The following is a 27,116-nucleotide window of genomic DNA, read 5'->3' as shown; positions in this document are numbered from 1 at the left end:
TAAAAGTAAAAAAAAAAAAAAAGCTTCTGATGATTGTGCGACTCAGCTGAGCATGGTGGAGGGGCACAGGGATTTTTGCTATTGGTTCTCCGAACCACCCACCGCCATCGCTACCGGATCGGGCGATCCGGTCCGAACTGGGAGCATTCCATCCCTGCTTTGAACCATTTTTAAATGAATGGTAGTAAGTTGAGGACCACCTATACTACAGATGTTCAAAATATAATCAAAGTAAAAACATGGCTAAACTCTAGAAGTTTGCTATACTACAGCTTGCAACCACCTCTTGATTTTCAAATAAGACCTTGGCTCATAATTTTTTAATATTAATTAAATATTAAAAATATTAATATTTAATATTAATATTTCGTTCTTCAAACATTAAGCACTTCTACAGATAGTCCTTGACTTATAACAGCTCATTTAGTGACTGTTTGAAGTTTCAACGGTACTGAAAAAAAGTGACTTATAACCATTTTCACACTTTATGACCATTGCAGCATCCCCATGGTCACGTGATCAAAATTCAGATGCTTGGCAATGGACTCATATTTATGACGGTTGCAGTGCCCCAGGGTCATGGGATCACCTTTTGTGACCTCTGATAAGCAAAGTCAATGAAGAAACCAGATTGACTTAACAACCATGTTACTAACCAACTTAACAACTGCAGATTCAAAATTGTCAAGAAAGGTTGTAAAATGGGGCGAAACTCACGGAACAAATGTCTTGCTTGGGAACGGAATTATTTGGGTTCAATTGTGGTCGTAAGTCAAGGACTACGAGTATTTTATGTATTTTTGAATTTATTTTCAACAACTGTGCAAATGAATCCTCTCTGAATCCTTTGTCCCCAATGGCAACTTCTGAAATTAGTTCAGCAGGTTTTGGATCCATACAAGCAAGAAAGAGGAGCAGAAGTGAGGGTTTCCCCCCCCCCTCTGATTTCTCCCATAAAACCACCCTCAAGACAAGAGCCTTACTTGAATGTCCTCGAGTTCCATGATTCTAATGATGAAACCTTTGAGTTCCTGCAGCCTCACCAGAGAAAGACGGAGTTTATCGCTGACCATTGTGGTTTTGCCAAGAGCGTTGGGCCAGTACCGCTGACATTTGACCTTTTCTCCTTCTACTTCCTGGGTCATCATGGCTATAAGAGTGCATTTCTGTTCCCAAGCCATTTGCCAGAAGTCAGCCACTGTATTAGGGAGGGGTCCTTGGCATGCTATGTAAAGATATTCCTTTGTCCCCACCAGCATCCGGATAAAACTGGCATTGATATAGCCGCCTTCGGGTCCAAGAAGCACCCTTGTGGTGTCATCTGCAGTTTCCAACAGAGAAGGAGATGGTCTTCATTAATTGTCACTATTATTACCAACTGAGCAATAAGGATGGAATTTTACCACTTACCAATTTAAAATCTAAGCTAGGTAAGACCAAAAAGGAAGAGGAAGGGAACAGGGGACAATAGAAAAGTGGGGAGAATATGCTAACATTTTAATTCCATGTACCGTATTTTTTGGAGTATAAGATGCACTTTTTCCACCCCTAAAAGAGGCTGTAAATTTCGGTGCATCTTATACTCCGAAAGTAGCTTTTTTGAAGCTTTTTTCAACCCTAATGAGGCGCTAGCTAGTGAAGCAAACTTCCGCTTTCGCCTGCTTTTCTCATTGCTGCTCCCTCCAACGATCAGCTGTGCTTTAGAAGCTGTTTCTCAGCCCTAACGGGGTGCTAGCGAGTGAAGCAATCTTCCATGCTTCGCCTGCTTTTCTCCTTGCTTCTCTCTGCTACGATCAGCTCTACTTTAGAAGCTGTTTTTAATGCCCAACCAACAAAACTAATGTGCTGAAGCTGACCAGACTAAGGACGCTAGCCAGATGAATACCTGGTAGGCAGATTTTTTTTTCTATTTTCCTCCCCAAAAACTAAGGTGCATCTTATACTCCGAAAAATACGGTACTTATACTAAGTCAAAAAGAGGGCTGTGAAAATATTTACATACCCCTGGCATCCTGGACATAAATTGTTTCAATTCCTACCCTCAAAACGACACTATAGAGCACTGCACACCAGAACAACTAGACACAAGAACAGTTTTTCCCGAACGCCATCATTCTGCTAAGCAACTAATTCCCTCAACACTGGCAAACTAGTTACTAAGGCTGCATTACTATTACTATTTATCTTCTCACCGTTCCTATCACCCATCTCCTCCCACTTATGACTGCATGACTGTAACTTTGTGGCTTGTATCCTTACGATTTATATTGATATTGATTTTTTCCCGATAGCTTATTTGTACCCTATGACTATCATTAAGTGTTGTACCTTATGATTCTTGATGAATGTATCTTGTCTTTTTATGTACACTGAAAGCATATGCACCAAAGATAAATTCCTTGTGTGTCCAATCACATTTGGCCAATAAAGAATTCTATTCTATTCTAGTTATAGTATTATTTCCAGCCCTATATCTTAACTACAAGAACAGGTTTGGTGTAGTGATTAAGGCACTGGGCTAGAAACCAGGAGACTGTGAATTCTAGTTCTACCATAAGCACAAAGCCAGCTGAGTAACCTGGGGCCAGTCATTCCGTCTCAGGCCTTGGAAGGAGGCAATGGAAAACCACTTCTGAAAAGCCTTGTCTGGAAAACTGCAGAGATTTCTCCAGGAAGTTCCCAGGAGTTAAAATTGACTCAAACGCATACACACACACAGATGGACTGTGGGGGATTTTAAGCTTGCTTCCACATAAACATATGCAATTAAGAAATAAAACTGCATGTAAAGTTTATAGTTATGAGCAATATCACTGACTGCTAAATTATTATTATTTCCCTAGGACATAATTCCTACTGAATTATTCCCGCATTTGTACCCACCCTAAAAATATGACACTATTATACTAAACCGAAGAATTAGCATAATGATTTATGCAACAAGTTTTTTTTATTTAAAAAATGGTTTAATTTTCGAAGAGAACTCAGCCATACTTCTACAGGTAATCTTCTGACATAAATATTCCATCTGTTGCTGTCTCAAAGGCAGTCATTAATGACTACAAGAATTAAAAAGAATAAATTAAATAATAAGAGGGCTTTTGGAAATCAAGACTTACAAGGCAGAATGTTCTTATATCTATTCTTCTTTCTGTTTTCCTTCGTTTGGCCAACCAAACATTGATCCAGTGGCTTTAAATCATGAAGACTCTGTAATGACAAATATTCCTAAATGGATGAAAAATTGTTTAAGTCCTCTTTTGCCTTTAAAGAAGAATATATTACATTAAATATGGTCTATATCACCCAGGTTAACACAGATGGCTGAAAGATTTGAAGTGTGAGATAAAGTTTAGTTTAATAGCTTGATAATGAACAATTAGATTATTCAATTAGCGCTTTAGATTAATACTCTCCTGAATAGAGCTTGCAATTAAATAATTATGCAAGGTATAAATGACAAAGAACCATGGAAACAATGATGGCAATAAAACATGGGAGTATTTAGCGGAGTAGCAAATGTAGAAAATAATTGATATTTTATAAAATGACTGAATAATTTCAACAATGTTCTTATTTCTCTAGTGCCAAGTAATCTTATACCTACGAGATCCCCAGTACCTATGGACATCTTGTTTGGTGCCCAATAGATCCCTGGTCAAAATATTCATGGAATATTCCATGATATTCATGGAAACTTGGGTTCCTGTTGGCACCAAATTACAGGTAGCCCTCACCTTACGACCACAACAGAGCTCAAATTTTCTGACAGTTGTTAAATGAGTTACATTGCAACCATCATATATATGAACCAGTTGCCAAGCATCTGGATTTTGATCACATGTTATGATGTTGCAACGGTTGTGTGAAAACAGCCATGTCACTTTTTTCAGTGCTGTTGTAACTTCGAATGGTTACTAAACAAATGGATGTAAGTCAAGGACTACCTGTATTTTTATAATGAAGTGGTGTACAGGTGTAAAGAATTTGACAATGGGGGAAAATTAAACATGCATGCAAACTTTCTTAGCACAGGTTGAGATGAACAAAGATTCTGATGAACAAAGGAAACAAAGAAAATAGTGGAGTTTTCTTTGTGGTTTGCTTACAGGTGTTCCGTTACCCAGCTAGCCAACATCATCATCACTAAGTCTGAGCTACGAATATACTCTTCTACAGGCAGTCCTTGAATTACGACCGGACCCTTAGCAACCTTCCAAAATTATGATGGACCTGCAAAATGTGATTTGTGGCCCAAATTTGAAGTTCCAACATCTGGGCGCCTCCCACAGTCATGTGACCATAATTTGGGCGTTCAGCAACCAGCCTGTATTTATGGCCCTTTGTAGCGCCTTGCAATCACAACCGTAATTTACTATTTGTTTTGCTGGAAACGGGCATTTACTTCTGGTTTCTGGTAAAAACCGCCCCAAAGGAAATGATGGGTTTGCTTAACACCTGCGTCGTTCGCTTTAAAACCATCGCATAAAAGATCATAAAACTGGATGTGGTCACATGGTGACTTGCTTTTACGACCCTCATGACTTATTACCAAAATTATGGGCTGAATTACGGTCGAGGACTACTTGTATTAAGGGACGAAAAAACATGATGTCAGCACTTCAAGCTGCATTTACTCTAGTGCTGATATAAGAAGGAGGAGCGGAGGCGTCTGGAAAGGGACGTTTGACTTTTCACCTACTTAATTTTCTCTGGAGATAATATCCCCTAGGAGATGGGATGGGAGGGGGGAAATTCCTTTGAGTTGGAGCAGTAGATAGGGGTAGAGTGACCTGGAAGATGGCCAATGAGTGCAGGGGAGTGGGGAACGGAAAGGGAGGGTTTTGGGTCTGGAAGTCAGTGTTGGCTACGATGAGTCGGGCTTTGAATGTCATGCTTAATAAATGGGAGTTTTCGTCAAAGACTTTGTTTGAAATGCAATTTATTTGAGACGACCTCGAAACTTGACACATTAATTGTAAGTTGTAGTAAGAAAAAAAAAAGTATTAACTGAAAATATCCTCAGGTTTCCCACTGAAGCCAAAGGGAGGACAACAGAGTATTTATTCCCGTTTTTGGGGGTTGGCTTTACAGAACTTCCTCTCACCTCAATCTCCTTAGATGGGACCCCTTGTTCCAGCACGCCTCGTAACTTCTGAGTAGTTGATTTTAATTTGGTTCCTGTGTAGTTGCCTGAAGGAAAAATTTGGACTACTGGAAGAGCAGCAAGTTCTTCATTGGTGATTAATGGGCAGTCTGGAACAGAAAGTAGATAGATGTATTGGTGTCGATAAAAATCCACATAAAAACTCCTTACGATGCTGCTAACTTATGAACTATAGTAACAGTGGTCACCATGATATAGTTTGCAGGCTGTCAGAGGCTGATTAAAACATACTATGTTGACAACCTTTATAAAGGCTCCCATAAATAACCCAAGTGGTAAACAACTCTTAAGCATTAAACCTTCACATTCAATGCTTAACCCTTACCACGACACTTTTTTTCATTCAATTTACAACATCTAAAAACCTATTTCATACTTACAAAAAAAGTTGTTTCTTTCCACAACTGATCTATCACAATCCTTTTTCTCTCTCTTTCACAATGAAAACCCTCAATTACGTCCATAAATTGAAAGGACGTAATTGGCCAATTTAAGGAAGGACCAGTCTAATTACTTTGCCTTCTGGTAAATGTAGAGTTATCACATCTGAGCTACCAACATTTGGGCAGCCACTAGATGGAAGCAGGAGATACAGGAAACTCTTCATTCAATAATTGGATGTTTCGTCATCAGCCAATTGATTATGGCAGCCTTGTTGTGAATATTATAAGCAAACCTCTTTCTGTCCATCACTTTAGGAGATTTACCCCAGAATAAGGGAACATTTCTCTTATGAAAACTAGAGCTATCAGCTTTGAGCTAGCTGCACAAATCAGCTAACTACTAGATGGCAAAGAGTGAGAACAATCATCCAGAGTTTTTTCAGTCCTATTAAAATTTCATTAAGTGCCCCAGAAAAATACTATTTGGTGGCAATGGGATGATTCTAAATTACCTCAACTTTCACTAATTGTCTGCCTCTCATTGACAGTGGGAATCTAGATAGATAGACCTATGGTAGTGGCCAAAATTGTGGAAACCTTTTGGGAAAAGTGTATTTTTGAGGTTTGACAGCTAATAACACCACTTTTTTGGGGAGTTTCAAGATAATCATATTCCACTGCTGGAATGGCTTAGGAGTAGCCCAGACCTTAACCCAATTGAAAATCTATGGAGCCGACTAAAGACACTTGTTAGTCAGAAACGACCCACCAATAAAACCCAGTTAATAGAAGAAATCATTCAATCTTGGTTTCACATTATAATAGCTGCAGAACTAAAAGACTTGGTTCACTCCATGGGAAGACATTGTAAGGCCGTCATTCATGCTAAAGGTTACCCAACTAAGTATTAACTGACATGGTGATAATTTTTGTATATCTCATTTTTCCTTCGTGTTTCACTTTTCTTCTTTATACTGTAACTGCCATTCTAATAGCAAATCCTTCATAAAAGTTATTGCATTACATTCTTGATTAAATTGATATATAATTTTATGGTACTACTCCAAAAAAAGTGGTGTTATTAGCTAGTTTTAGAAAATACACTTTTCCCAAAAGGTTTCCACAATTCTGGCCATTACTGTAGACCTACATTTCCTCCAGCTTTTAATGTTCCATGCATCAAGTGACACATCAGTTATGAGCAATCATTACAAGATACAAGAGGATCACAAATTTGACATGTAGATCTTTCCTGCTTCAGTACATTGTACAGTCAAGCAATAGGGTGAGAAGCCTATTGCCCAAACATTTGTGAGCTGCAGTAAGTCACAACTTGGGAGAAATTCTCAAATTGTCAACAAATCCTAATTTTTAACATGAACAACAGAAAAGAGATTAAATATTTGAAAAGTGATTGGAGCCACTAATGACATTTAAATGTACATCAAATCCAGTTTAATTTGTTTCATCATTTCATAGTTCTCTGTCCTGATCTTGCTGATATTTTGGAGTGTGTCTCTTTCTGAACAGAGCTGTGCATCTTTGAAGATGACAACAGTTGGTTTAAGGTAGCTTTCTAGATAGAGAATTCCAGATAGTTCTTGAATATGGCAGGAATTAATCCTCAGGGATTCTACTGCCAGGTGGAGACGAAATTTATTCTTTGAAAAACTCTACAACTAGAAATCCAGTTTGTTACTATCAATATTACTGTTTCCAGGACTGACTGACATTAAAATATGACAAATGCTGAGATTTTAGCAGTTATCCATTTGGAGAATACAATAATGGCTGCCTACCTTTAACAGACTGTGGCTGGTTTATTGATTCAATGGGCAACTCCTCACTTCCCCAAGTAACATCATCATCATCTTCCTGAGTTATCAAAGGTTGCTGAGGTAATCTGGAAAAATATGAAAAATACATTCTTCTGAGACAAAAAAATAGATATCTCTCTCCCAAAAGTCAATAATAATTTTAATTGATAGAGGTTATGAAGTGTAATGGAATTATTTTCTTAATCAGAATGCTGCGTATTAAAAAAGGCGTGTTTTTTTTAAAAAAATATATGTCACCTACATTCTAACAGATCACCTTACTGGGTGTTTCATGAAAGGGGATCAAAAATAAAGAACAACCTAAAAGTAGCAGGAGAAAGCTGAGTCCTGTAGCCTGCTATCTGAAATCCAATAAAATAAATCCATCACCTCCATTACTGATATTAAAAGGATTGCATCGTTTTTTTAGTGAACGGATTGCTGCTGCTAAATCCTCAAATGGAAAAAATCATGATTTCTTACTGAAAAGGCAATAATCCAAGGCAGGTAAGCATGTTCAAGCTCACTGATTTCAAGAAGTTTATATGGTTTTGGTTTGCGGCCATCAAGTAAATATTGAAACAGTGAAGAAAAACAGGCCACTATTGAGTCTGGTTGATTAGTATAGGTAAAGATTTTGCCATAAACTGGAAGAGATGAATAACTGATAGGCATTTTCTGAAACGAATATGTCTTGTAAAAAGAGTAATCATAGTTAATTTGGGAAAGGCTTCAGTTTATTTATTTATTTATTTTATTTGATTTCTATACCGCCCTACTCCCGAAGGACTCAGGGCGGTGCACAGCCAAACAATAAAACACATACATACAAAATTTAAAAGTAGAATAAAATCAAATTAAATAATTTTGGCCCCGACAAATTTAAAACCCCAAACTTTTAAAACCAATTTAAAATTGAATGTATAAAATACTAAAAGATATTTAAAAATTAAAAATCTTTTATAAAAGAGGGGGAAAATTAGGCCAGGCCGGCCCTGTGAAATAGTAAGGTCTTTAAAGCGCGGCGGAAGGTGCGCAGATCCGGGATCCTCCGTATCTCTGGGGGGAGCTCGTTCCAGATAGTAGGTGCCCCCACAGAGAAGGCTCTCCCCCTGGGGGCCGCCAGTCGGCATTGTTTGATTATCTTGTTAGCCAACAAATAAAAAAATAAAAATCACTGTCCCATTCTCTTTTGGAACTTTTTACAATTTGCGTTCAAAATCTCTGTGGTTTCCTGGGTATTTCCAAAAGGTATAACCTACCATTCCCATTATAAATGTTTCTTATATCCCCTAGGAAAAGACTCACCGTTCACACATCCTGTTGCCATTGCAATGTTCTTCACAGCCATTTATTTGGGTCTGCTAAGGGAAAAGGCAGATTAGAAAAGTTTGCAATCAACTACAGACCAAACAAGGGAAAGGGAATTTCCAGACTATAAGAAATTTCCCTGCCTTTCTGCAATAGGTTTATTTTAGTAAAATTTCAGCCAACCTGACATGGTGCTGAAAGATTGCTAATGTTTTAATTACTGTATTTTTCGGAATATAAGACGCACCGGAGTATAAGATGCACCAAGATTTTGAAGAGGAAAACAAGGGGGGGGAAAATTTTTTTAACATCCGCGCGTCTGGGTTTTGCCTTCCCTGGCCCCCAGGAGCACTCTGCAGGCTTCCCAAACCCTCTGTGTGCCCCGTTTTGGTGAAAAATGGGCCTGTTTTTGGCAAAAATGAGACACGTGGGGTGGGGTTTCAGGAGGCCAAAAATGGTTGTAATCGGTGTAAAAGATGGACCAACATTTCCACCCTCTTTTAGGGGAGAAAAAAGTGTATCTTATACTCCAAAAAGTACGGTATATAGCCTATTTGCATATCGGTAAGTCTCCACTTACAACAACTTTTTAAAGTTACAATGAACCTCCTGCCCTAAAAACTACTTACAACCTGTTTTCAAAATTACAATGGCTGCACCTCCCCTGCTATTACACGATCACATTTTATGCCTTGGAAATGGAATCACCTTTATGGCTGTTTGCAGTGTCCTGTGGTCATGATGTGACCATAATTTCTGGGATATTTTTCCCGAGTTTTGGCATTTACTTCCCATTTCTGGCAAAAAAACCCACCCCACACCCATTGGATAAAATCGATTTGCTTAATGACCGCATCATTTGCTTAATGACTATCATACAATTTAAAAAAAAGAAATCAGGTCCAGTCACATAATGCTTTGCCTTACGACTGCAACAGTTTACGACCGTAATTCTGGGCTCAATTATGTGATGAATAGAAAACTCCCCCAATGAATTTTTGGTCTTCTTGGACCGTTTTGCAGGAGGTTGTTCCATCAAGAGTGTTACATTTATATTAAGAGTTTCAGTGGAGTTTATGATTGGTTATACAGGTTATATTTTGACTGAAGATATGAGGAAGTTAAGGTTATGATTCGACTTTACTGAGGACAAATTAATGGGACAAATTTTATTAGGTCATCATTTTACATTCTGTGGTAGTCTTATGTTATTTGATGGATGAAATTGTCTTGTGGGATTATTATAATTATAATTTATAATTATATTATAATTTATCCACTGGAATATAAAGAAGTGAGGATTAGGGTTTTGATTAATTAAGCACTTTGGTGTCTGTCTTTCTCTCTGTCTGTTTAGGTACTTTTTTTGTTTGTTTGTTTGGCATTAGTCTTTTGAGGCACAGTAAGATAGGACTCGATTGAGGACTGTTTTTTAATATCAAATACACATTTAGCTCACCTCTTCATTGGACAGGATGAGAGCTTAGCCAACAAAGACAAGGAGAATGCTGGGTAAAAAAAGCTCTGGGTCTTCAAAAAATAAAATAAAATAAAGTATAGAAATAATTATGATACCTCTGAAAAATCTTCAGGCAAAGATGACCCATCATAGTCTGTGTCCTCCGATTTTTCTACCAAAAGTTTCCCATTTGTCTCTGCAGAAAGAGAAACACACTGTAGGAAAAAACGCCAACATAAAAGTATAGGTTGACTTTAATTCACACACCAAATATAAATGCAGGCCTGGAAACCCAGAAAGTCATTCCCAATTATGTCTTAAGGGATGAACGTGGAAAATGAACAGGGACAATATGGATGGGATTGGTGGGGTTTGTGGGGGAGAAACCCACATTAGTCTTGGAGACTTAATCCTCTTGTTTCGTACTGAAAAAACATGGAAATGGTGTTGTTGTTAGTCAACAATTTGCCACCAACATTGCAACAGGACAATCCTGGGGGATTTTAGAAGCTGCAGTCTGCCAGACATGCTGAAGGCTGCTCCCCCATTCCATGAAGGTTTTTTTGTGATAAAAAAAAGACAAAACAAAGAAGTGCAAAAAGAAGAGGACAATGTGAAAAACAACAAAATTTGTACAACTCCATGCCTAATGTTGCACAATTGAACAACTGAAATCTCGGTCAAAAGTCCCTTCAAGTATCTTAAAGAGCCTTGGTAGTACAGTGGTCTAAGGCACCCTGTTATTAAGCTGGTTATTAAGACCAGCTGCCTGCAATTACTGTAGGTTCGAATCTCGCCAAGGCTCAAGGTTGACTCAGCCTTCCATCCTTTCTAAGGTAGGTAAATTGAGGACCCAGTTGTGGGGGCAATAAGCTGACTTTGTATAAATATACAAAAAGGATGAAGGCTACTGCTGAGCACATTGTAAGCTGCCCTGAGTCTCCGGAGAAGGACGGCATATAAATCAAATTAAAAAAAAAAAAAGAAAAAAGGATCAAGTACACTGTGGCATGAAACCACAGAAATTCAAAACGACTATTGAAACCTATGTTTCTTAAACTCCCAATAGAAAGATGCTTCAAAATTCAGACACCGTTACCAAAAAGCCTTTTTCTCTCAAGAATAAAAAAGGGTATGCAGAACACTTCCAACATACATGCATTAATTTTTGCTTTTCCAGATTTGTTTTTAAATTGGACCTTCCCATCTGTAATTGAAGTACTAATTGACAAAGGGTTGCAGCTGTTTCAAGACAAAGAACTTAAAACAAAGATTTCTTTAACCAACGCTGGCTCTATTCATCACAAATACTAGAAAAATGCTTCCCGAGAATTTAACATTTTTGCAAACCAAATCAGCATTGAGAAGACATCTGCTCCGTATATGTTAATGATCTGATAAATGCTCCACTCTCAGAAAAATCCATCTTGTAAAATCACATCAATTTGGAATTGCTCATACTTCATGGTGTCAGAGTTTATAACCTGGTTTTCCTGAGGTTTTAATTTAGCCGTACCTGCATGATGGTTCTCAGATGCAGAATTATTACGATTTAGCAGATTCTGAGCTTCTTCATCGACAACATCTAAAAGGTACTGAATAACTTGATTGTGATCATCCTCATCATAAGAATCTTCATCTTGGACTTCTGCTATAAAGAAAACTTGAACGTTAATATCCCGGATTTACGCACTTTCCGCCGTGCCCTCAAGACCTTTTTATTCCAGCAGGCTGGGCTGGCCTAACTCCTTTTAATTGTTTAATTTTAATTTGTTTTTTTTAAAAAACAGGGGTGTTTTAATCAGTTTGGGCCAAATTTATTTAATGTGTTTTAAATTGTTTCTTAAATTTTATACTATATGTGTTTTATCTTTCGCTGTTCACTGCCCTGAGTCCTTCGGGAGTAGGGTGGTATATAAATCCAAAATAAACTAAAAAACTAAACTAAAATATTATTGCTGAGGAGAAATCAAGATAATACAAAAAGTTTCAGTTAAGGACTGATTGTGATTCTTTCTTGGGAATAGATCTATTTTTCTGATGTGCTACGTATGAATTCTGTATTACATCATCCTAGGGTGATGATGTCAAGCCCTGGCCCAAAGATGATACAACCATGATGGCGAACCTATGGCACGCGTGCTACAGGTGGCATGCAACGCCCTCTCTGTGGGCACGTGAGACATTGCCCCAATTCAGCTCCGTCATGCGGGCGCACGTACCTCCCACTGGCCAGCTGGTCATTGGGTCTCTGCCGTGCATGTGGGGGGGCTGTCTGTGTATATGTGGGTGTGGGGTGCGTGCATGGGGCTGCGCACACATGCATGGGGCACACATGGGGAGCATGCGCGCATGAGCGGGAAGGTGGGGCGCGTGCGGGGGGCACACGCACATTGCATTTGGGGGGGTCGGGCGCCCACGCATTTGCGCACTTTGGGCACACAGTGATGCATATGATTAAAAATTTATAGTGACAACATACACTAATATAGGATGAATCCTTCAAAAACAGTATCATTCTCATAATGTTGTTTATTTATTATATTTTTATCCTGCCTTTGTAAGTAACTCAAAGTGGGGAACATATATAATATTCATTCCTCTTCTTTTTCCCTACAACAACCATCTTGTGGGGTGAGTTGTCTGAGAGAGAGAGTGACTGACCCATAATCACTTAAGCTTTTGTGCATAAGACAGGACTAGAACTCACAGTCTCCTGGTTTCTAGGTCAGCATCTTAACCATTATACCAAACAGACTGTCTAATTTGGGGTGCTATTCCAGAAAACTCCTAAGACTTAGAAAAATAGACTATCTTACCCCAGTGTCATTACCTTTGTTGTTGTTATAGTTGGGAAAATCTGAGGCCTGAAAAATGGTATCACTTGGAGGCATTTCTTTAGAGATGAGATCCTGGGTTAGGCTTTTCAGCTGAAGACTGCTATTTGTTTCACCATTAATCTAAGAACAACCAAGACAAATTAAGCTTTTTTAAACCGAAGAACTCCTTGTGATATAGGATTAACTGCTTAGACTATGAGAAGGATTCAGAAGATCCATTAGCTTACTTTCAAAAAATCTCAATTAAATCCTAAGAACTACCAGAGTTCTTTGAAAGCCTGTAAATGCAGAACCTCTTTAAAGCAGTTGTGTCTCTTTTCAGAGTCCCATGTGAGACTGAGATAAGACATGGCATGAGCTGAGCATTAAATGGGTGCCTTAATACCTGAAAATTGGGTCGGTGTATCCAAACCGCTTAGAGAGGGCTGTAAAACACTGTGAAGCGGTATATAAGTCTAGGTCAGGGGTCAGCAACCTGTGGCTCCGGAGCAGCATGTGGCTCTTTGGGCCCTCTGCTGTGGCTCCCTGTCAGGTGATCCCACCATTGGCTGGCCCCACCCCTCGCTCTCCCCTCCCAGACACTCCTCTCCTGGCCTGAGAAGGTAAGGGCGACGGCGGGGGATGGAGAAGCGGCCAGGGCAGAGACAGAGAGATACAGAGAGAGGGGGAGGGGGGAAGGGAGGGAGGGAGGGAGAGGAGAGAGAGATATATCAAAAGGATTTTGTGGTTCCCGGTGGTTTTTAACAACTGGTTCTCTGCCCTAATGATCGGCTGGGTAGGCGTGGCTGGGGTGTATGTCATGTGACTGGTGGAAGTGAGTGACATTGAGTTGGCCACGCCCATGCAGGTTTTGTGGCTCCTGGTGTTTTCTTTTCTGTGGGAAACGGGTCCAAATGGCTCTTTGAGTATTTAAGGTTGCAGACCCCCTGGTTTAGGTACTGTTGCTATTTATCCGTCCATTTTCCTACCTTTATTAACATTCTACCAAGGTGCACATTTATCTTTCACTACTTATTTGACAACTACCGTTTTACTTTCGATATGTTACGTTATGCATTATGTAACATCTTTCACCCTCATTTTGCAACGTTCTTTTATATGAGATTTTTCACATCCAATCATTCTTTTCATGCCTTCCATTGGTATAATTACACATACATCTGTGGCACTTTACAACATAACTCTTTGCATTGTGTTCCAAGAAGCTTCCGCACCCTTTTATGTCTGTTTTCCATTTATTTATTCCAGTCATTATCCTCTTTTGTATACAGGAGTCATACTTTCTCTTCCTACGATTTTTCCCCCCTTCACATTTTTTCTCTATTTCTTTGTAGATTTATGTCTATTTTTTTTTCTAAGATCTATTCTTGTAATTTCCAAAAATTGATTTATCCATGCGGCAAGCCTCTTATCCCATTGTATCCACCAATCATTCCTTCTATCTTTCATTATAAACACCCAGAGCAGTTATGGTTTTTGATTCATTCCACTGCCATTTGTATGAACTAATAAACTTATGATTAAACCACGTATCTTAAAATGATATATTTTTTAAGCAGATGCTATCTGGGACCATTCTCATTTGTAGCTCAAATTACTTTTTTGTACTTTGTTGTCTTGTTCTCACTCACTCATTTGTATCACATAATAATATATATTTCTGGATCACATTAAATCAGAGTGTGGCACACTTTTCTTCCCAAACTTATTATCAGCATACACTAGAGTATAACATGCAATAACTACCAATGGATAGATTTCTGCTTTCATGTACATTTACAGAAAAACCTAGATGACACCAATTCATAGTCTTTTCATTCATGGTTAAATCTACATTTCTTTGCTTGAATTCAATTCCAACCCAAAAGATCATTCAGCTTATTATATCCATACTTCCTTCAGATATATGCACATCCTTTCCAGGGGTGGGTTCTAAATTTTTTTACTACCGGTTCTGTGGGCGTGGCTTATTTTATGGGTGTGGCTTGGAGGTCATGTGACTAGGTGGGCGTGGCTAGCTGGTCAGTCATTTCTGGAAGGTCCTCGCACTTACGACCAGTCCTCGCACTTACGACCCAACTCATTTGTTTGCTTTTAACACTGATCAGTTGTAGGACAGCCCTTTGAAGCCCTGCGGCAAGAGTTTAAACAGTTTTTTTCCCTCTAGTCATCAGCTGGGACTCAGGAGGCAGCAATAGATTGGGGGTAGGATCAAATAAAAGGTAAGAATAACATGGGGGGGTGGGAGGGCGGGGGGGGAGAACTGGTTCGGTGACGTCGTATCGTCACTGCTACCGGCTCGGCCGAACCGGACCGAACCGGGAGGAACCCACCACTGATCCTTTCTCTTAATTTCACAGGTGAACAACATGTACAGGCAGTCCTTGACTTACAACAATTCGTTTAGTGAGCGTTTGAAGTTACAATGGCACTGAAAAAAGTGACTTATGACCATTTTTCACACTTCCAACCATTGTAGCATCCCTATGATCACATGATCAAAATTTAGACACTTGGTAACTGACTCATATTTATGATGGCTGCAGTGTCCCAGGGTTATGTGACAACTTTTGCAACCTTCTGATTAGCAAAGTCAATGGGAAACCAGATTTACTTAACAACTGTGTTACTAACTTAATAACTGCAGTGATTTGCTTAATAAACGTGGCAAGGAAAGTCATAAAATGGGACAAAATTCACTTAACAAATGTCTCACTTAGCAACAGGAATCTTGGGCTCGATTGTGGTTGAAAGTCAAGGATTATCTGCATTTCCTTCTGACTGACTAGTAATTAAATATTTCTCTTTTTTTCTAGTTAATTATACCCAGTCATTCTTTACTCACGATAAAAAGCAATAAACAGGCTAACTATAAATGAATGAATGAGCTCTATAATACAAAGCTTCCTAAATGTGTCTCCTTATTTTACTTTTAAGGGTGTTCAGTGTATTTCTTTCAGGTGTTTTTGACTGTAATTTTATAATCTTATAATTCATCATTGTGCTTCATGTTTTATAAGTGCAAATTATACAAAATAATGTTCTTGATTACTTACTTTGCAATTATCAGGTCCCTTTTCTGTTTTGCTACAAAGTTCTCCCTGAAAATAGCCTTTAAAAAATAGGAAGGCAGAGGAGAAAACAAGATTGATTTATTATTATTTTTAATTTTATAGTAACAGATAAAACTATCTGGCCATGAAAATTATATTATTTCCTTCAGGTATCAAGTAAACATTATCAAATATTTGAAATACGTCTGCTCCCTAACCCCAAACTCTCATTTAGATCAAACTTATGGAGTAATTATTGATATTGGGCAAAGGAGTTCTATTAAACTCAGTATGACATTCTTTTGAAAATCATTCATATCCTTAGGATATTATTTTGCAGAGAGGGTCAACGTGTTCAAAATTATGCCCTTACCATTCTGTTTGATGGACTTCAGACCAACGAATTCATGTTCTTTAGCTTTTGGGAATACTGGGTGGCCATCTCTGAAATCAGAGAAAAAAAGCTTTACATTCAGCTTTTGCCTAGAATACAAATGGATTTTACCCCCCTAAATATATTTAAGACTGATGATGTTTCACCAACTTTTCATAAGAGACAGGTCCTATCAGAAGTAACCTAGTATCATGGAATGCTTAACAGGTTTTGGGCACACAACAAATTAAGAAAGGAAATAGGGCCATTAGAGAAGAGATTCAGGAACAGGGAAACATGAAAAAGAGATTCGGAGTAACTCTGCCTTAAAAACACATGGTATTAACTATTTGGGACAATTACATTGGTAGGCTTTCAAGATTCAGCTTCATTAAGTTTTTAAGAAGATGCTGGATAACCATTTGTCTGAAGTGGTGTAGGGTTTCCTGCCTAAGCAGGGGGTTGGACTAGAAGACCTCCAAAGTCCCTTCCAACTCTGTTATAGTATCCTACCCTACTAACAGTAAAAATCTTTCAAGAAATCCAAGTGATTGTTATTTCTTAACCTTCCCAGCCTCGTAAAGTTTTACCTAATAATTTCCAAGTCTCAAGGTTAAACCATCAGAGGCTTAATTTTTTTTTCCCAGGAGTAGTTCCGCATTGAATTTTATCTATTTCATATTTAAAATGTCATTAATTACTAGAAATATAATGTAAGCACCATTGATTTCCATGGACAGACATTGATCAGAAGGACAAGGACCCAAATAATTTTTTTAATAGTGAGTAAATTGCATCTTGTCTTGGAAGGAAGATATATGAATCGTGTTCTATTATTTCGCATAATAAATAATCCCAGCGGAGTATGGATTGATGAATAAATCATGGCTAAGCAAACTTTAGCTGATATACTTTGGCCACCAAATGAGAAGAGAGGACTCATTGCAAAAAACCCGGATGTTAGGGAATGTTGAAGGCAAAAGAAGAAGGGGACAGCAGAAGATGAGATAGTTAGATAGTGCCATCAACACAGTGAACGTGACTCAAAGGTGGTTTTTCAAAAGGCAGCTGGGCTATTTTTATTTCTTTTTTTTGAAGGAGGAGAAAGACGTTTCGCTTCTCATCCAAGAAGCTTCTTCGGTTCAATCAGCTTCTTGGTTAAGAAGCAAAATGCCTTCCTCAAGATATCTACAGATCCCTCACATCCTGGACATAAACTGTTTCAACTTCTTCCCTCAAGATGGCACTATAGGGCTTTGCATGCCAAAACAACTAGACACAAGGACAGTTCCCCCACCCTCTATGCCATCACTCTGCTAAACAACTAATTCCCATAACACTGTCAAACTACCCAATAGGGCTGTATTACTATTAGCCTTCTCATTTTTCCTATTACCAATTTCCTTATCCTCTTATGACTGTTCCTTTGTTGCTTGTATCTTACGATTTATATTAATTGTTTTATTTAGTATCCTAGTACGATGTATGTTGATTGCTTATTTAGTATCCTATGGCTATCACTGAATGTTGTATCTTATGATTTATGATGAATGTATTTTTATGATGGTTATGATCATGATTTATCACTTGTTGCTTGTGTGTACGCTGAAAGCTTATGCACAGGAGACAAATTCCTTGTGTGGCCAATAAAGAATTCTATTCTATTCTATTTTGAAAAAAATACACCTTTGAGACAACTGTGACCTGGACGACTGAGAATCTCCAGAGGCATTTAGCAGTGAGCATGACTTTGGCCAGTGGAGGATAGGAGGGCCTGGAGTGCTGCGGTCCATGGGGTCACCAGGAGTCAGACATGACTTAGCAAATTTTTCATTTCGTTTTATTAAATTTTATTAAATGAACAACAAATAAACTTCACTTAGTATGATCAGATCACATTCTAGAACAGTGATGGCTAACCTTTTCTGGACCGAGGGCCCAAAGCGTGCACTCACACCCGAACCCCCAAAATACAATGTGCGTGCGGCTCCCACGCATGCACCCCGCCCCCACGCATGTGGGCCCTGCATGCACCCAGTGCATGTGTATCCCCCTGCGCATGCTGCCACCCAACACATGCCCCGCCCCCTGTGCATGTGTGGCAGAGACCCAAAGACAAGCTGGCCAGCGGGAGGCGTGCGCGCATGCACAGCAGAGCTGAACTGGGGCGACGGCTTGCGTGCCATCAGAGAGGGCGCTGCGTGCCACTTCTGGCACACGTTCCATAGGTTCGCCATCATGATTCTAGAATAAAGGTAAGACTGAATCAGACCAATTGCACAGGTAGGCCTTCCAGGGAAATACCTTGTTGCTTTCAGGATCACATTCGGAAGAGCTATTTCCAACGCCCTCTTGGCTTCTTTCAAGGTCATTCCCTGACTGCTGATCCCATTAATATAATGGATGATATCCAGAATATGAAGTGTTCCCTCTTTGGCTGCGGCAGATTTGGGGCTGATATCACTAACATATAATACTTGATAAAGACTATCATGACCACCAGCAAGGGAAATACCTGGAAGAAAGGGAGAAAAATACAGTTGCAAAGGTAGAACTTTAAAGGCAACAAAAGGGGAGCATGATGAAATGTGGGATTACCTCAGGGGTGAAATGCTCCCGGTTCGGACCGGATCGCCCGATCTGGTAGCGATGGTGGCAGGTAGTTTGGAGAACCGGTAGCAAAAATCCCTGCCCCCCTCCCCCGCCTATGCCCAGCTGAGCCGCGCAATCATCAGAGGCTTTTTTTTTTTTTACTTTTAAAAGCATTTTTTCTACAACTTCTTTGGCGGAAAAAAATGCTTTCAGGTTGTAAAAGGTTGTAAAAAAAATGCTTTTAAAAGGCTTTGATGATCCCAGCTGAGTTGCCTGATCATCAGAGGTTTTTAAAAGCATTTTTTTTACAACCTCTTCGGCCGAAGGGGTTGTAGAAAAAATGCTTTTAAAAGGAAAAAAAAAAAGCCTCTGATGATCAGGCAACTCAGCTGGGATCGTCAGAGCCTTTTAAAAGCATTTTTTAAACAACCTCTTCGGCCGAAGAGATTGTAGAAAAAATGCTTTTAAAAGTATATATATATAAAAAGTTGGCCATACCCACCCAGCCACATTACCCCCCACCAAGCCACGCCCACAGAACCAGTAGTAACAAATTTTACATTTCATCATTGGATTACCTAATTCTTCTTCAGAGCAGGTAAGGCTAATGTCAGGCAACAGATGAGGAAATATAGGGATCTTAGGTTGTTCCAGAACACGTCCAAGCACCAGCATGACCATCTTTGGAGCAGCTCGGAGAAAACTGACTGCATCTGTGTGGCTCATGTTAGTAACATCTATCTCATTAACCTGCAGATGTGAATGTCAGAGAAAGAGAAAGAGAGAGAGAGAGAGAGAGAGAGAGAGAGAGAGAGAGAGAGAGAGAGAGAGAGAGAGAGAGAGGTGAGATGATGTGGGGCTTATACACATTATTGATTCAAATAAGTCAATAGATATTTGTAAACTATGAAAATGATCGTTAACTAATAAAAGAAGAAAGAAAACACAAATGAAGAATGAAGAAAAAAAAAAACCAATTGAAACTAAGAAACATTCATCAAATAATCCACAGTATTAAAGATACTTGTCGTGTTTTATAAAACAAGGTTATAGTCAGATAGAGAACCAGTTTGGTGTAGAAGTTATGGCACAAGCTAGAAACTTTTGTTTGGGACGTGGTGGCTCACTGGCTAAGACGCTGATCTTGTCGATCGAAAGGTCGGCAGTTCAGCGGTTCGAATCCCTAGTGCCACATAACGGGGTGAGCTCCCGTTACTTGTCCCAGCTTCTGCCAACTTAGCAGTTCGAAAGCACGTAAAAAATGCAAGTAGAAAAATAGGGACCACCTTTGGTGGGAAGGTAACAGCGTTCCATGTGCCTTTGGCGTTTAGTCATGCCGGCCACATGACCATGGAGACGTCTTTGGACAGCTCTGTCTCTTCGGCTTTGAAACGGAGATGAGCACTGCCCCCTAGAGTCGGGAACGACTAGCACATATGTGTGAGGGGAACCTTTACCTGGTAAATTACCTCATTATACTGGGAGATAATGAGTTCTACTTCCACCTGAGGCACAAAGCCAGCTTGGTGACCTTGGGCCAGACACTTTCCTCTAAGCCCCAGGAAGGAGGCAATGGCAAAACCACTTCTGAAAAACATTGCCAAAAACCCAGCAGGAACCTGTCCAGGCAGTCCCCGAGAATCAGGTATGATTGAATGGAAGGGGAAAACAAGTCAGGTTGATAGGATACTAGCTTAATAAACAATAATAATCACCACTAGTTAAAGCCATTGCAAAGAACCATTCCAACAGTTCTCAAACAGATATGCACTTAAGAAAAATGCTATCAAACAACAATTTTGAGTTGGTGATGTCCAAATTATTTGCATAATATAAAGAGTTCTGGTAGCAGCTCAGGGACCTCTGTTCCCTTCAAATCCTTTTCTCTTGTACAGCCTTTATATGTTTTAGATTTGAAAATGTTCCTCACTTTGATTAGACGATCTCCAGGTCGCAACCGCCCATCGCTTTTGGCAGGATCTTGTACTACGTCATGGATATAACAGCCGGTATTATCACTGCCTTTTGTCACCGTGAAGCCAAGGCTACCTTTCTCGGATTTAGTTAGAACTACATGGAGTTCCACTTCCTAAGGAACAAGAGATTTTTATTATATACCAGAGTGAAAAGCATGATGGCGCTGTACACATCTAGCATCTAATGTGCATCTAGCAGGAAAACATAAAAGAGGAGATAATACAGCTTCTGCACAGGTTGCTTACATAAAACCTGTATGTGGCTATAGGAAAAAACAGCTTATGCCTAGTTATTTTCTTCCAGACTTTAAAAAAATATAACACGGAAAAGATACATAAAATGGGAAGTTCAGATCCAAAAATGTTTCTGCTGTTAGCTAAAACGTTCTACGTGGAGATTCTAAATCTGACCATAATAGAAAATGTAGGTGCAGGTAGAGTCAAAAACATCATTGATTTAATAAATCTCCCTCCCCAAAGTTTCTCTTAGTTGCATAGTAGTTTCTTCCTTCTGTTTTTGCAATAGGGCTGTGATGGCGAACCTATGGCACACGTGCCAGAGCTGGGGTGCTGCGCCCTCTCTGATGGCACACGAGCCATTGCCCCAGTTCAGCTCCGTCGTGCATGTGCATCCCACCAGCCAGCTGGTCTTCGGGTCTCTGCCACGCATGCGTGGGGTTCGTGCGGGGGGGCCACACACGCATGTGAGAAATGCATGCAGGGCACCTGCGTGCGCATGCGTGTGTGGGCGCCGCATGTGTAGGGGGTGGGGCGTGTGCAGGGGGCCCCGCACGCACACTGCATTTTGGGGGTTCGGGCGTGCTTTGGGCACTCAATCCGGAAAAGGTTAGCCATCACTGCAATAGAGTAAAGAGTAATTTAACATATACAAAAAACAAACTCCTTCCATTCAGTATCTATGGAGATTCTCAGTCATTCAGGTCATGGTTGTCCCAAAGGTGCTTTTTCAAAAGGCAACTGGACTTTAATTTTTCCTTCAAGACGTTTCTTCTCATCCAAGAAACTTCTTTATTTCTTCTTCCATTTAGTAGTATATCAATAGCAAGAAAAGAAATTCCTATTGTTCTCTTCCTCCAGTAAATAAAAATAAAACATGGGAAAATCAGTGATGGGTGTCCTACATTGCATTGGGTCTTCTATGTTGATTTTGATTTTCCACGTCAATGTTAACTTGACGGTCCTACCATGTCCTTCAAGTTACTTCTGAGAGACATTCTACAGAATCTGCTGCTTCAGCATCATCTCAGTCTACGATGATCCCCTCCAGGCATCTCTCAACCCACAAAGAACAAGTTTTTAAGATTAAAACTGAAGGCATGCTTCACTTGTACTGTCAAAACAATTATGTTTTCAGGGTTCTTGTGATACTTCTTGAAGATGTTCGGTCCTCAATAACTTAAGGTGAATTTTATAGGCCTGATGTTGTATCTACACCAGAAGGTCTGATAAGCCAGCATAATAAATAGCAGTGATTCAGTAGGCAATTATCTTTCTGGATGGGTATCTTGATCCCACAAGAAACATTTGTAGCTTAACCTATTACTTGTGAACTGACAGCCTTCATGCAACACAATATTTATTTTTAAGAAGAGACTTTATATCTTGCCATCTTTTCAAAAACTCAAGTCAGTGAAGAGAATTTCTCTTTCGTGCACTATATCCACCCAACAATTGGATCAAATAATTTTGCATGAACTAAGGAGTGATGTATAATTCATTATTATGCAATCAACTTCAAGTAGGAGGTGGGAATTTCAGCTGGGCTTCCCCTGTCCTAGTCTACTCCTTAAATCACGCTGGCTTTTAGCTTAACTTTAACAGCACCTTCACATAATTTTGTCTCTCTGACAGAACACATTTTATTCATTTCTTTTCCCCCCTACCTTCTAATATTTACTATTATTGTTTTGTTTCTGATATCCTATCTTTTTTCTTCTTCTTTTCCTTGTGTTTTTGTATACACTTAGAGCCTTCCATCTTCATACTGCACCATACTGCAGTAACTTTCTGCAAGGAGGGGAAAACCAGCGCAAAGCGTATTTATTTGTAAGTATGCAAATCAGGATGTTGAGGTACTTTCCCAGGGACCAATTCATCAATGCGATTGGAGACATCAAGCTTCAGTTTTCTGCTTGAAAAAATAGATTTTCTTCAAATGAAAAAGATCTACACTGACGTTTGTGAGAATTAAAGGTGAATGAAACTTTATGTTTCCATCTTTATCGGTTTAGCTTCTGACCATTCACTCCATTTCCATTTCTGTTCATTCTGCCAAGTTTCTCTTTGATTTTTGTCCTCCATGTAAAAGAGTTAATGTTCTTATAACAAAACTATAGAATTCTTTCCTCCCCTATTTCAAATTAACACTGACAAAAAGAGAGCTCATTAGGGCATATCCCACTCATAGTCAAACCAGGTTGATCTTAGAAGCAAAGCAAAGTTGGTTTGGTTAACAACTGGATGGAAGTGTTGTGGCCCACCAGTGGCCAGCGGAACTGGCAGCAGATTCAGACAGTGAGGAGGTTGGGGAGGCACATGGGCCAGTCCTGGAGTCTGGGCAAGGCTCTAATGAGGGCTCTGCATCGGAGGCAGAGAGGGGGCCAGGGCCATATGCCAGTTATCAGCTGCCTTCGGAGTCAGACATCAGTGAGGCAGACGAACAGCTGGAGCCTGTTCCCAGTGTGTGCATGCACAGAGTTGCCAGACGAAGGGAACAGCTAAAGAACAAGGGTCGACTTGGGAGTAAAGCCACAGGTGGACGATGAATGGCCCCTCCTAGAGGGAATGAAAGAGGAGTGAAAGGGGAGTGGAGTTTGCAGGAGACAATTAGTTCGCTTAATTCATGACTCTCCGAGACTCCTTGCCAAGTTTTGAAGATATCAGCCTGACAGCTCCCCAAGCCAGATAAAGTCTGTGACTGTAAATTCACCCTTGAAAGACTTTGCTGGATGTGAATGAGAAGAATAATTCACAGTAACTTAATAAAAAGGGGTTTTTGTTGGGACAAGGAGTCTGCTTTGTGGTTTGGGGAAGCCTAAGTCAGAACAGGAGAACCATCTGGGAACTCCATGGCTATTGGCCAGACCAGCGTTTCTCCATCTTGGCCACTTCAAGATATATGAACTTCAACTCCCAGAATTCCCTACTTAGCTTTTCAGCAGCAGCTAAGTAACCTGTATTTTGTTGAACTTCTGCAATTTACCCATACCCACAATCGACAATCAGGAGAGAAAAAAAGTAGGGAATTACTGGTTCATATTCATCTGCATGTTTTTCAAGCTGATTGAACAGAGGTGCCAATCTGCCTTGTGGAGATGCGAAGTCGGAGATAGAAGAGTTGAACTTTTCTTCTGTAAAATTAAGTGTGATGGTTCTTTGGTTTGCTATGGGTGACAATTCCATTAACAGAGGTGATGGAGGATTGCTACAAGACAAAAAAAAAGGGAGGAAAAAAGATCATTTCCAAAGTCACTGACAGAGTGGATAGAGTTGCCAGCTCTATTGCAGAGGTACGGGAATTTATTAATTGTATTAAATTTTTAGCTTTGAAATAGGGCTTTCAGGACACTTCATCCCAGTTAACCCACCCTGATTATCTCCATATGGGAGAAAGAAAGGGGGCGTAATTCTCGTCACAGAAGTGTGGCGAGGGCAGTTTTCCATTCTGTCTCTCATTATTTAGCCCAAAGACTTTTCTCTTAGCTCACTGCATTTGCAGTAGGAGAAATGAACTGGAAGAAAAATGTATTTAGGCAATGGCTAGGAACATTTTGCTAACAACAAACATGTCTGTTGCAAAAATTCAATCAAAATTCCCCTTTTAAATGGAAATTTTAAATCTGGTTTTAAATTATTGGGGTTTTAAATTTGTTCAGCCAAATTATTTAATTCGTTTTAATCTATTTTAAATTTTGTATTTAGATGTTTTATTCTATGGCTGTTCACCACCCTGAGTCCTTCGGGAGTAGGGCGGTATAAAAATTCAATAAAAAAAAAAAAAATCCACTATTTTGATAAATGGATAAAAAAGACACATGAAACTTGACAGTTGCCTTCAGAAAGTCTAACAGGGCTCAGATTCACACAACTGAACAAATAAAACACAAACAAGACCACACGCTATGAAGTCAACCAATGAAACATGCCTGTTCTCCATTTCTTGCTTCCTAGATGACTCATGAGGAGAGCAAAACGCTGCGTGGATCGCTTCCTTTTGCTTGCTGGATGTCTCATAAGGACTAGGTGCTTCAGTTGCGTATTGGCTTGGGGTTTGATACAAAGCAGAATTCCACTTTGGGCTGGCTGGATTTGTGGCGATTTCCTCCCCGCCACTCCCACTGCTGTCACTGTAGCTGTCTCTCCGAGAAGGGGACCGGATTTTCTTGCTCTGGTCAATGGCTTCGTTTTCATCAGAGCTTTCTTCTTGCTCTCCATTAGGGGGCGGTAGATTTTCTTTGCCCGCTTTGGGGAATATTTGTGGTGGGGAATGGATGGGGGTCTAGAATAAGCGTAAGAAAATAATTGTTTGACCAAATGACAAACCCCCCAAAAGGTACTTACGACCCAGATTCAAAGTTACGATGTTCACTCACCCCTTCTGCGGTCAAGTAATCACAATTTGGGGGCTCGGCAACCAGCCCGCATTTATGGCTGTTTATAGTGTCCCACAGTCACAAGATCACAATTTATGACATATTTTTTTTTTTTGCTGGAAACTAGTGTTTGCAGACAATGGGTTTGCTTATAATTGTGGGTTCACTTAATGACCATAGGGATTCGCTTAATGGCCACAGCAAAATTTTATTGTAAAATCAGGAAAGCCATATTGCTAGATTTTTTCTGGCAATATTTTTTTATTATTTATTTTTATTATTCATATTTCTATGCCGCCCACTCTCTGAGGACTCTGGGCGGCTTACCAAAGACAGTATACTAAATAGCATATTGCCCCCAACAATCTGGGTCCTCATTTTACCCACCTTGGAAGGATGGAAGGCTGAGTCAACCTTGAGCCAGTGAGATTTGATCCGCTGATCTGCTGAACTAGCAGTCAGCTGAAGTAGCTGCAGTACTGCACTCTAACCACTGCGCCACCTCAGCTCTTTTTATAATAATTGCCTGTGCCTAGTACAGTGATGGCTAACCTTTTTGCCATCTCGTGCAAAAAGTGGGGGGTGTGTGGGGGGGTCGCACGCGTGTGTGCCCACACCCTTAATTCTATGCGCCCCACCTCCCCGTCCATGCATGCACGACCCCCCTGCACTCCCCCCGCTTTTGGCACGCAATGGCACTGTGGGCCCAGTAGGCCCATTTTTCACTCTCCCCAGGCTCCAGAGACTTTCTAGGAGCCTGGGGAGGGTGAAAACAGCCTTCCCCACACCCCCAGAGGCTGGAAACAGCATGTTTCCTGACTTCTGGTGGACCCAGAAGGCCCGAAAATCAGCTGGTCGGAGCTGAGCTCACGTGCCCAATATGGCTCTGTGTACCACCTGTGGCACGCGTGCCATAGGTTCACCATCACGGGCCTAGTAAGTGGGTACAGCCAGATTAAGCACAGGATGAATTTTAATATGGTGCAGAAACTGGTTTCCTGTTCCTTCCTGGAATTGTAATAATGTAAATCAGCGGCCCCCAACCTTTTGGGCACCAGGGACCGATTCCATGAAGAGAGGTTTTGCCGTGGACCGGGGAGGGGGGGGCATGGTTTTGCATGCTGCCTGCATCCCATGGATGGAGCTTGGCTTGTTTGCATGGACCGGTTTCTGGCATGTCATGAACCGGTGCCTGTCCACAGACTGGGGGCTGGGAACCCCAAATGTAAATTGACTGTCATGAGTTGCAACTGTAATTCCAGGCTCAATGACAGTTATTAAGTCAAGGGCTGTTTGTAAAACCGAGAGGTCTCTTGTTAAAAAGTTACACCAAAAGATCTCAAAAAGGTGTGTACCAAAACAGGACTTTGGGTTGCCACAAAACATTGAAACACATATATCCCCTTTAATGCATATACAGCTATTTTAAAACTGCAGTACACATAAACATTTGCTACACAAGATTTTTAAAAAATTACAGTACAGATAAAAGCCACGTACAATTCCCAAAAATCTGAAATTTTGTGAAGTCC

General features: G+C 40.1%; 1 protein-coding gene across 8 annotated transcripts in view; it reads right to left on the bottom strand.

Annotated features, from left to right (window-relative positions):
• PTPN13 (protein tyrosine phosphatase non-receptor type 13) overlaps positions 1-27,116 on the bottom strand; it is a 171,734-nt gene that overhangs the window by 4,849 nt on the left and 139,769 nt on the right. For 2 of the 8 annotated variants that reach the window (XM_034440431.3, XM_034440435.3), the window contains exons 30-44: positions 25,138-25,490; positions 24,242-24,416; positions 20,926-21,084; positions 19,574-19,745; positions 18,708-18,918; positions 16,404-16,474; positions 16,034-16,089; positions 12,971-13,097; positions 11,654-11,788; positions 10,254-10,333; positions 8,676-8,731; positions 7,350-7,453; positions 5,108-5,256; positions 3,120-3,210; positions 984-1,321 (exon numbers count right to left, since the gene is read on the bottom strand). In XM_034440431.3, coding sequence (XP_034296322.2) covers positions 984-1,321; positions 3,120-3,210; positions 5,108-5,256; positions 7,350-7,453; positions 8,676-8,731; positions 10,254-10,333; positions 11,654-11,788; positions 12,971-13,097; positions 16,034-16,089; positions 16,404-16,474; positions 18,708-18,918; positions 19,574-19,745; positions 20,926-21,084; positions 24,242-24,416; positions 25,138-25,490 — 2,277 coding nt within the window. The remainder of the gene's footprint in view (positions 1-983; positions 1,322-3,119; positions 3,211-5,107; positions 5,257-7,349; positions 7,454-8,675; positions 8,732-10,253; positions 10,334-11,653; positions 11,789-12,970; positions 13,098-16,033; positions 16,090-16,403; positions 16,475-18,707; positions 18,919-19,573; positions 19,746-20,925; positions 21,085-24,241; positions 24,417-25,137; positions 25,491-27,116) is intronic. The other 6 variants (XM_087875106.1, XM_087875109.1, XM_087875107.1 and 3 more) reach the window with 3 other exon arrangements.

The sequence above is a fragment of the Pantherophis guttatus genome, chromosome 8 (genome assembly GCF_059756535.1).
Source record: "Pantherophis guttatus breed Tessera chromosome 8, ASM5975653v1, whole genome shotgun sequence".
In the NCBI taxonomy this organism is placed as follows: Eukaryota; Metazoa; Chordata; class Lepidosauria; order Squamata; family Colubridae; genus Pantherophis; species Pantherophis guttatus.
The sequence above is the reverse complement of the archived record's forward strand: the minus strand, read 5'-3'. Positions and strand labels throughout refer to the sequence as shown.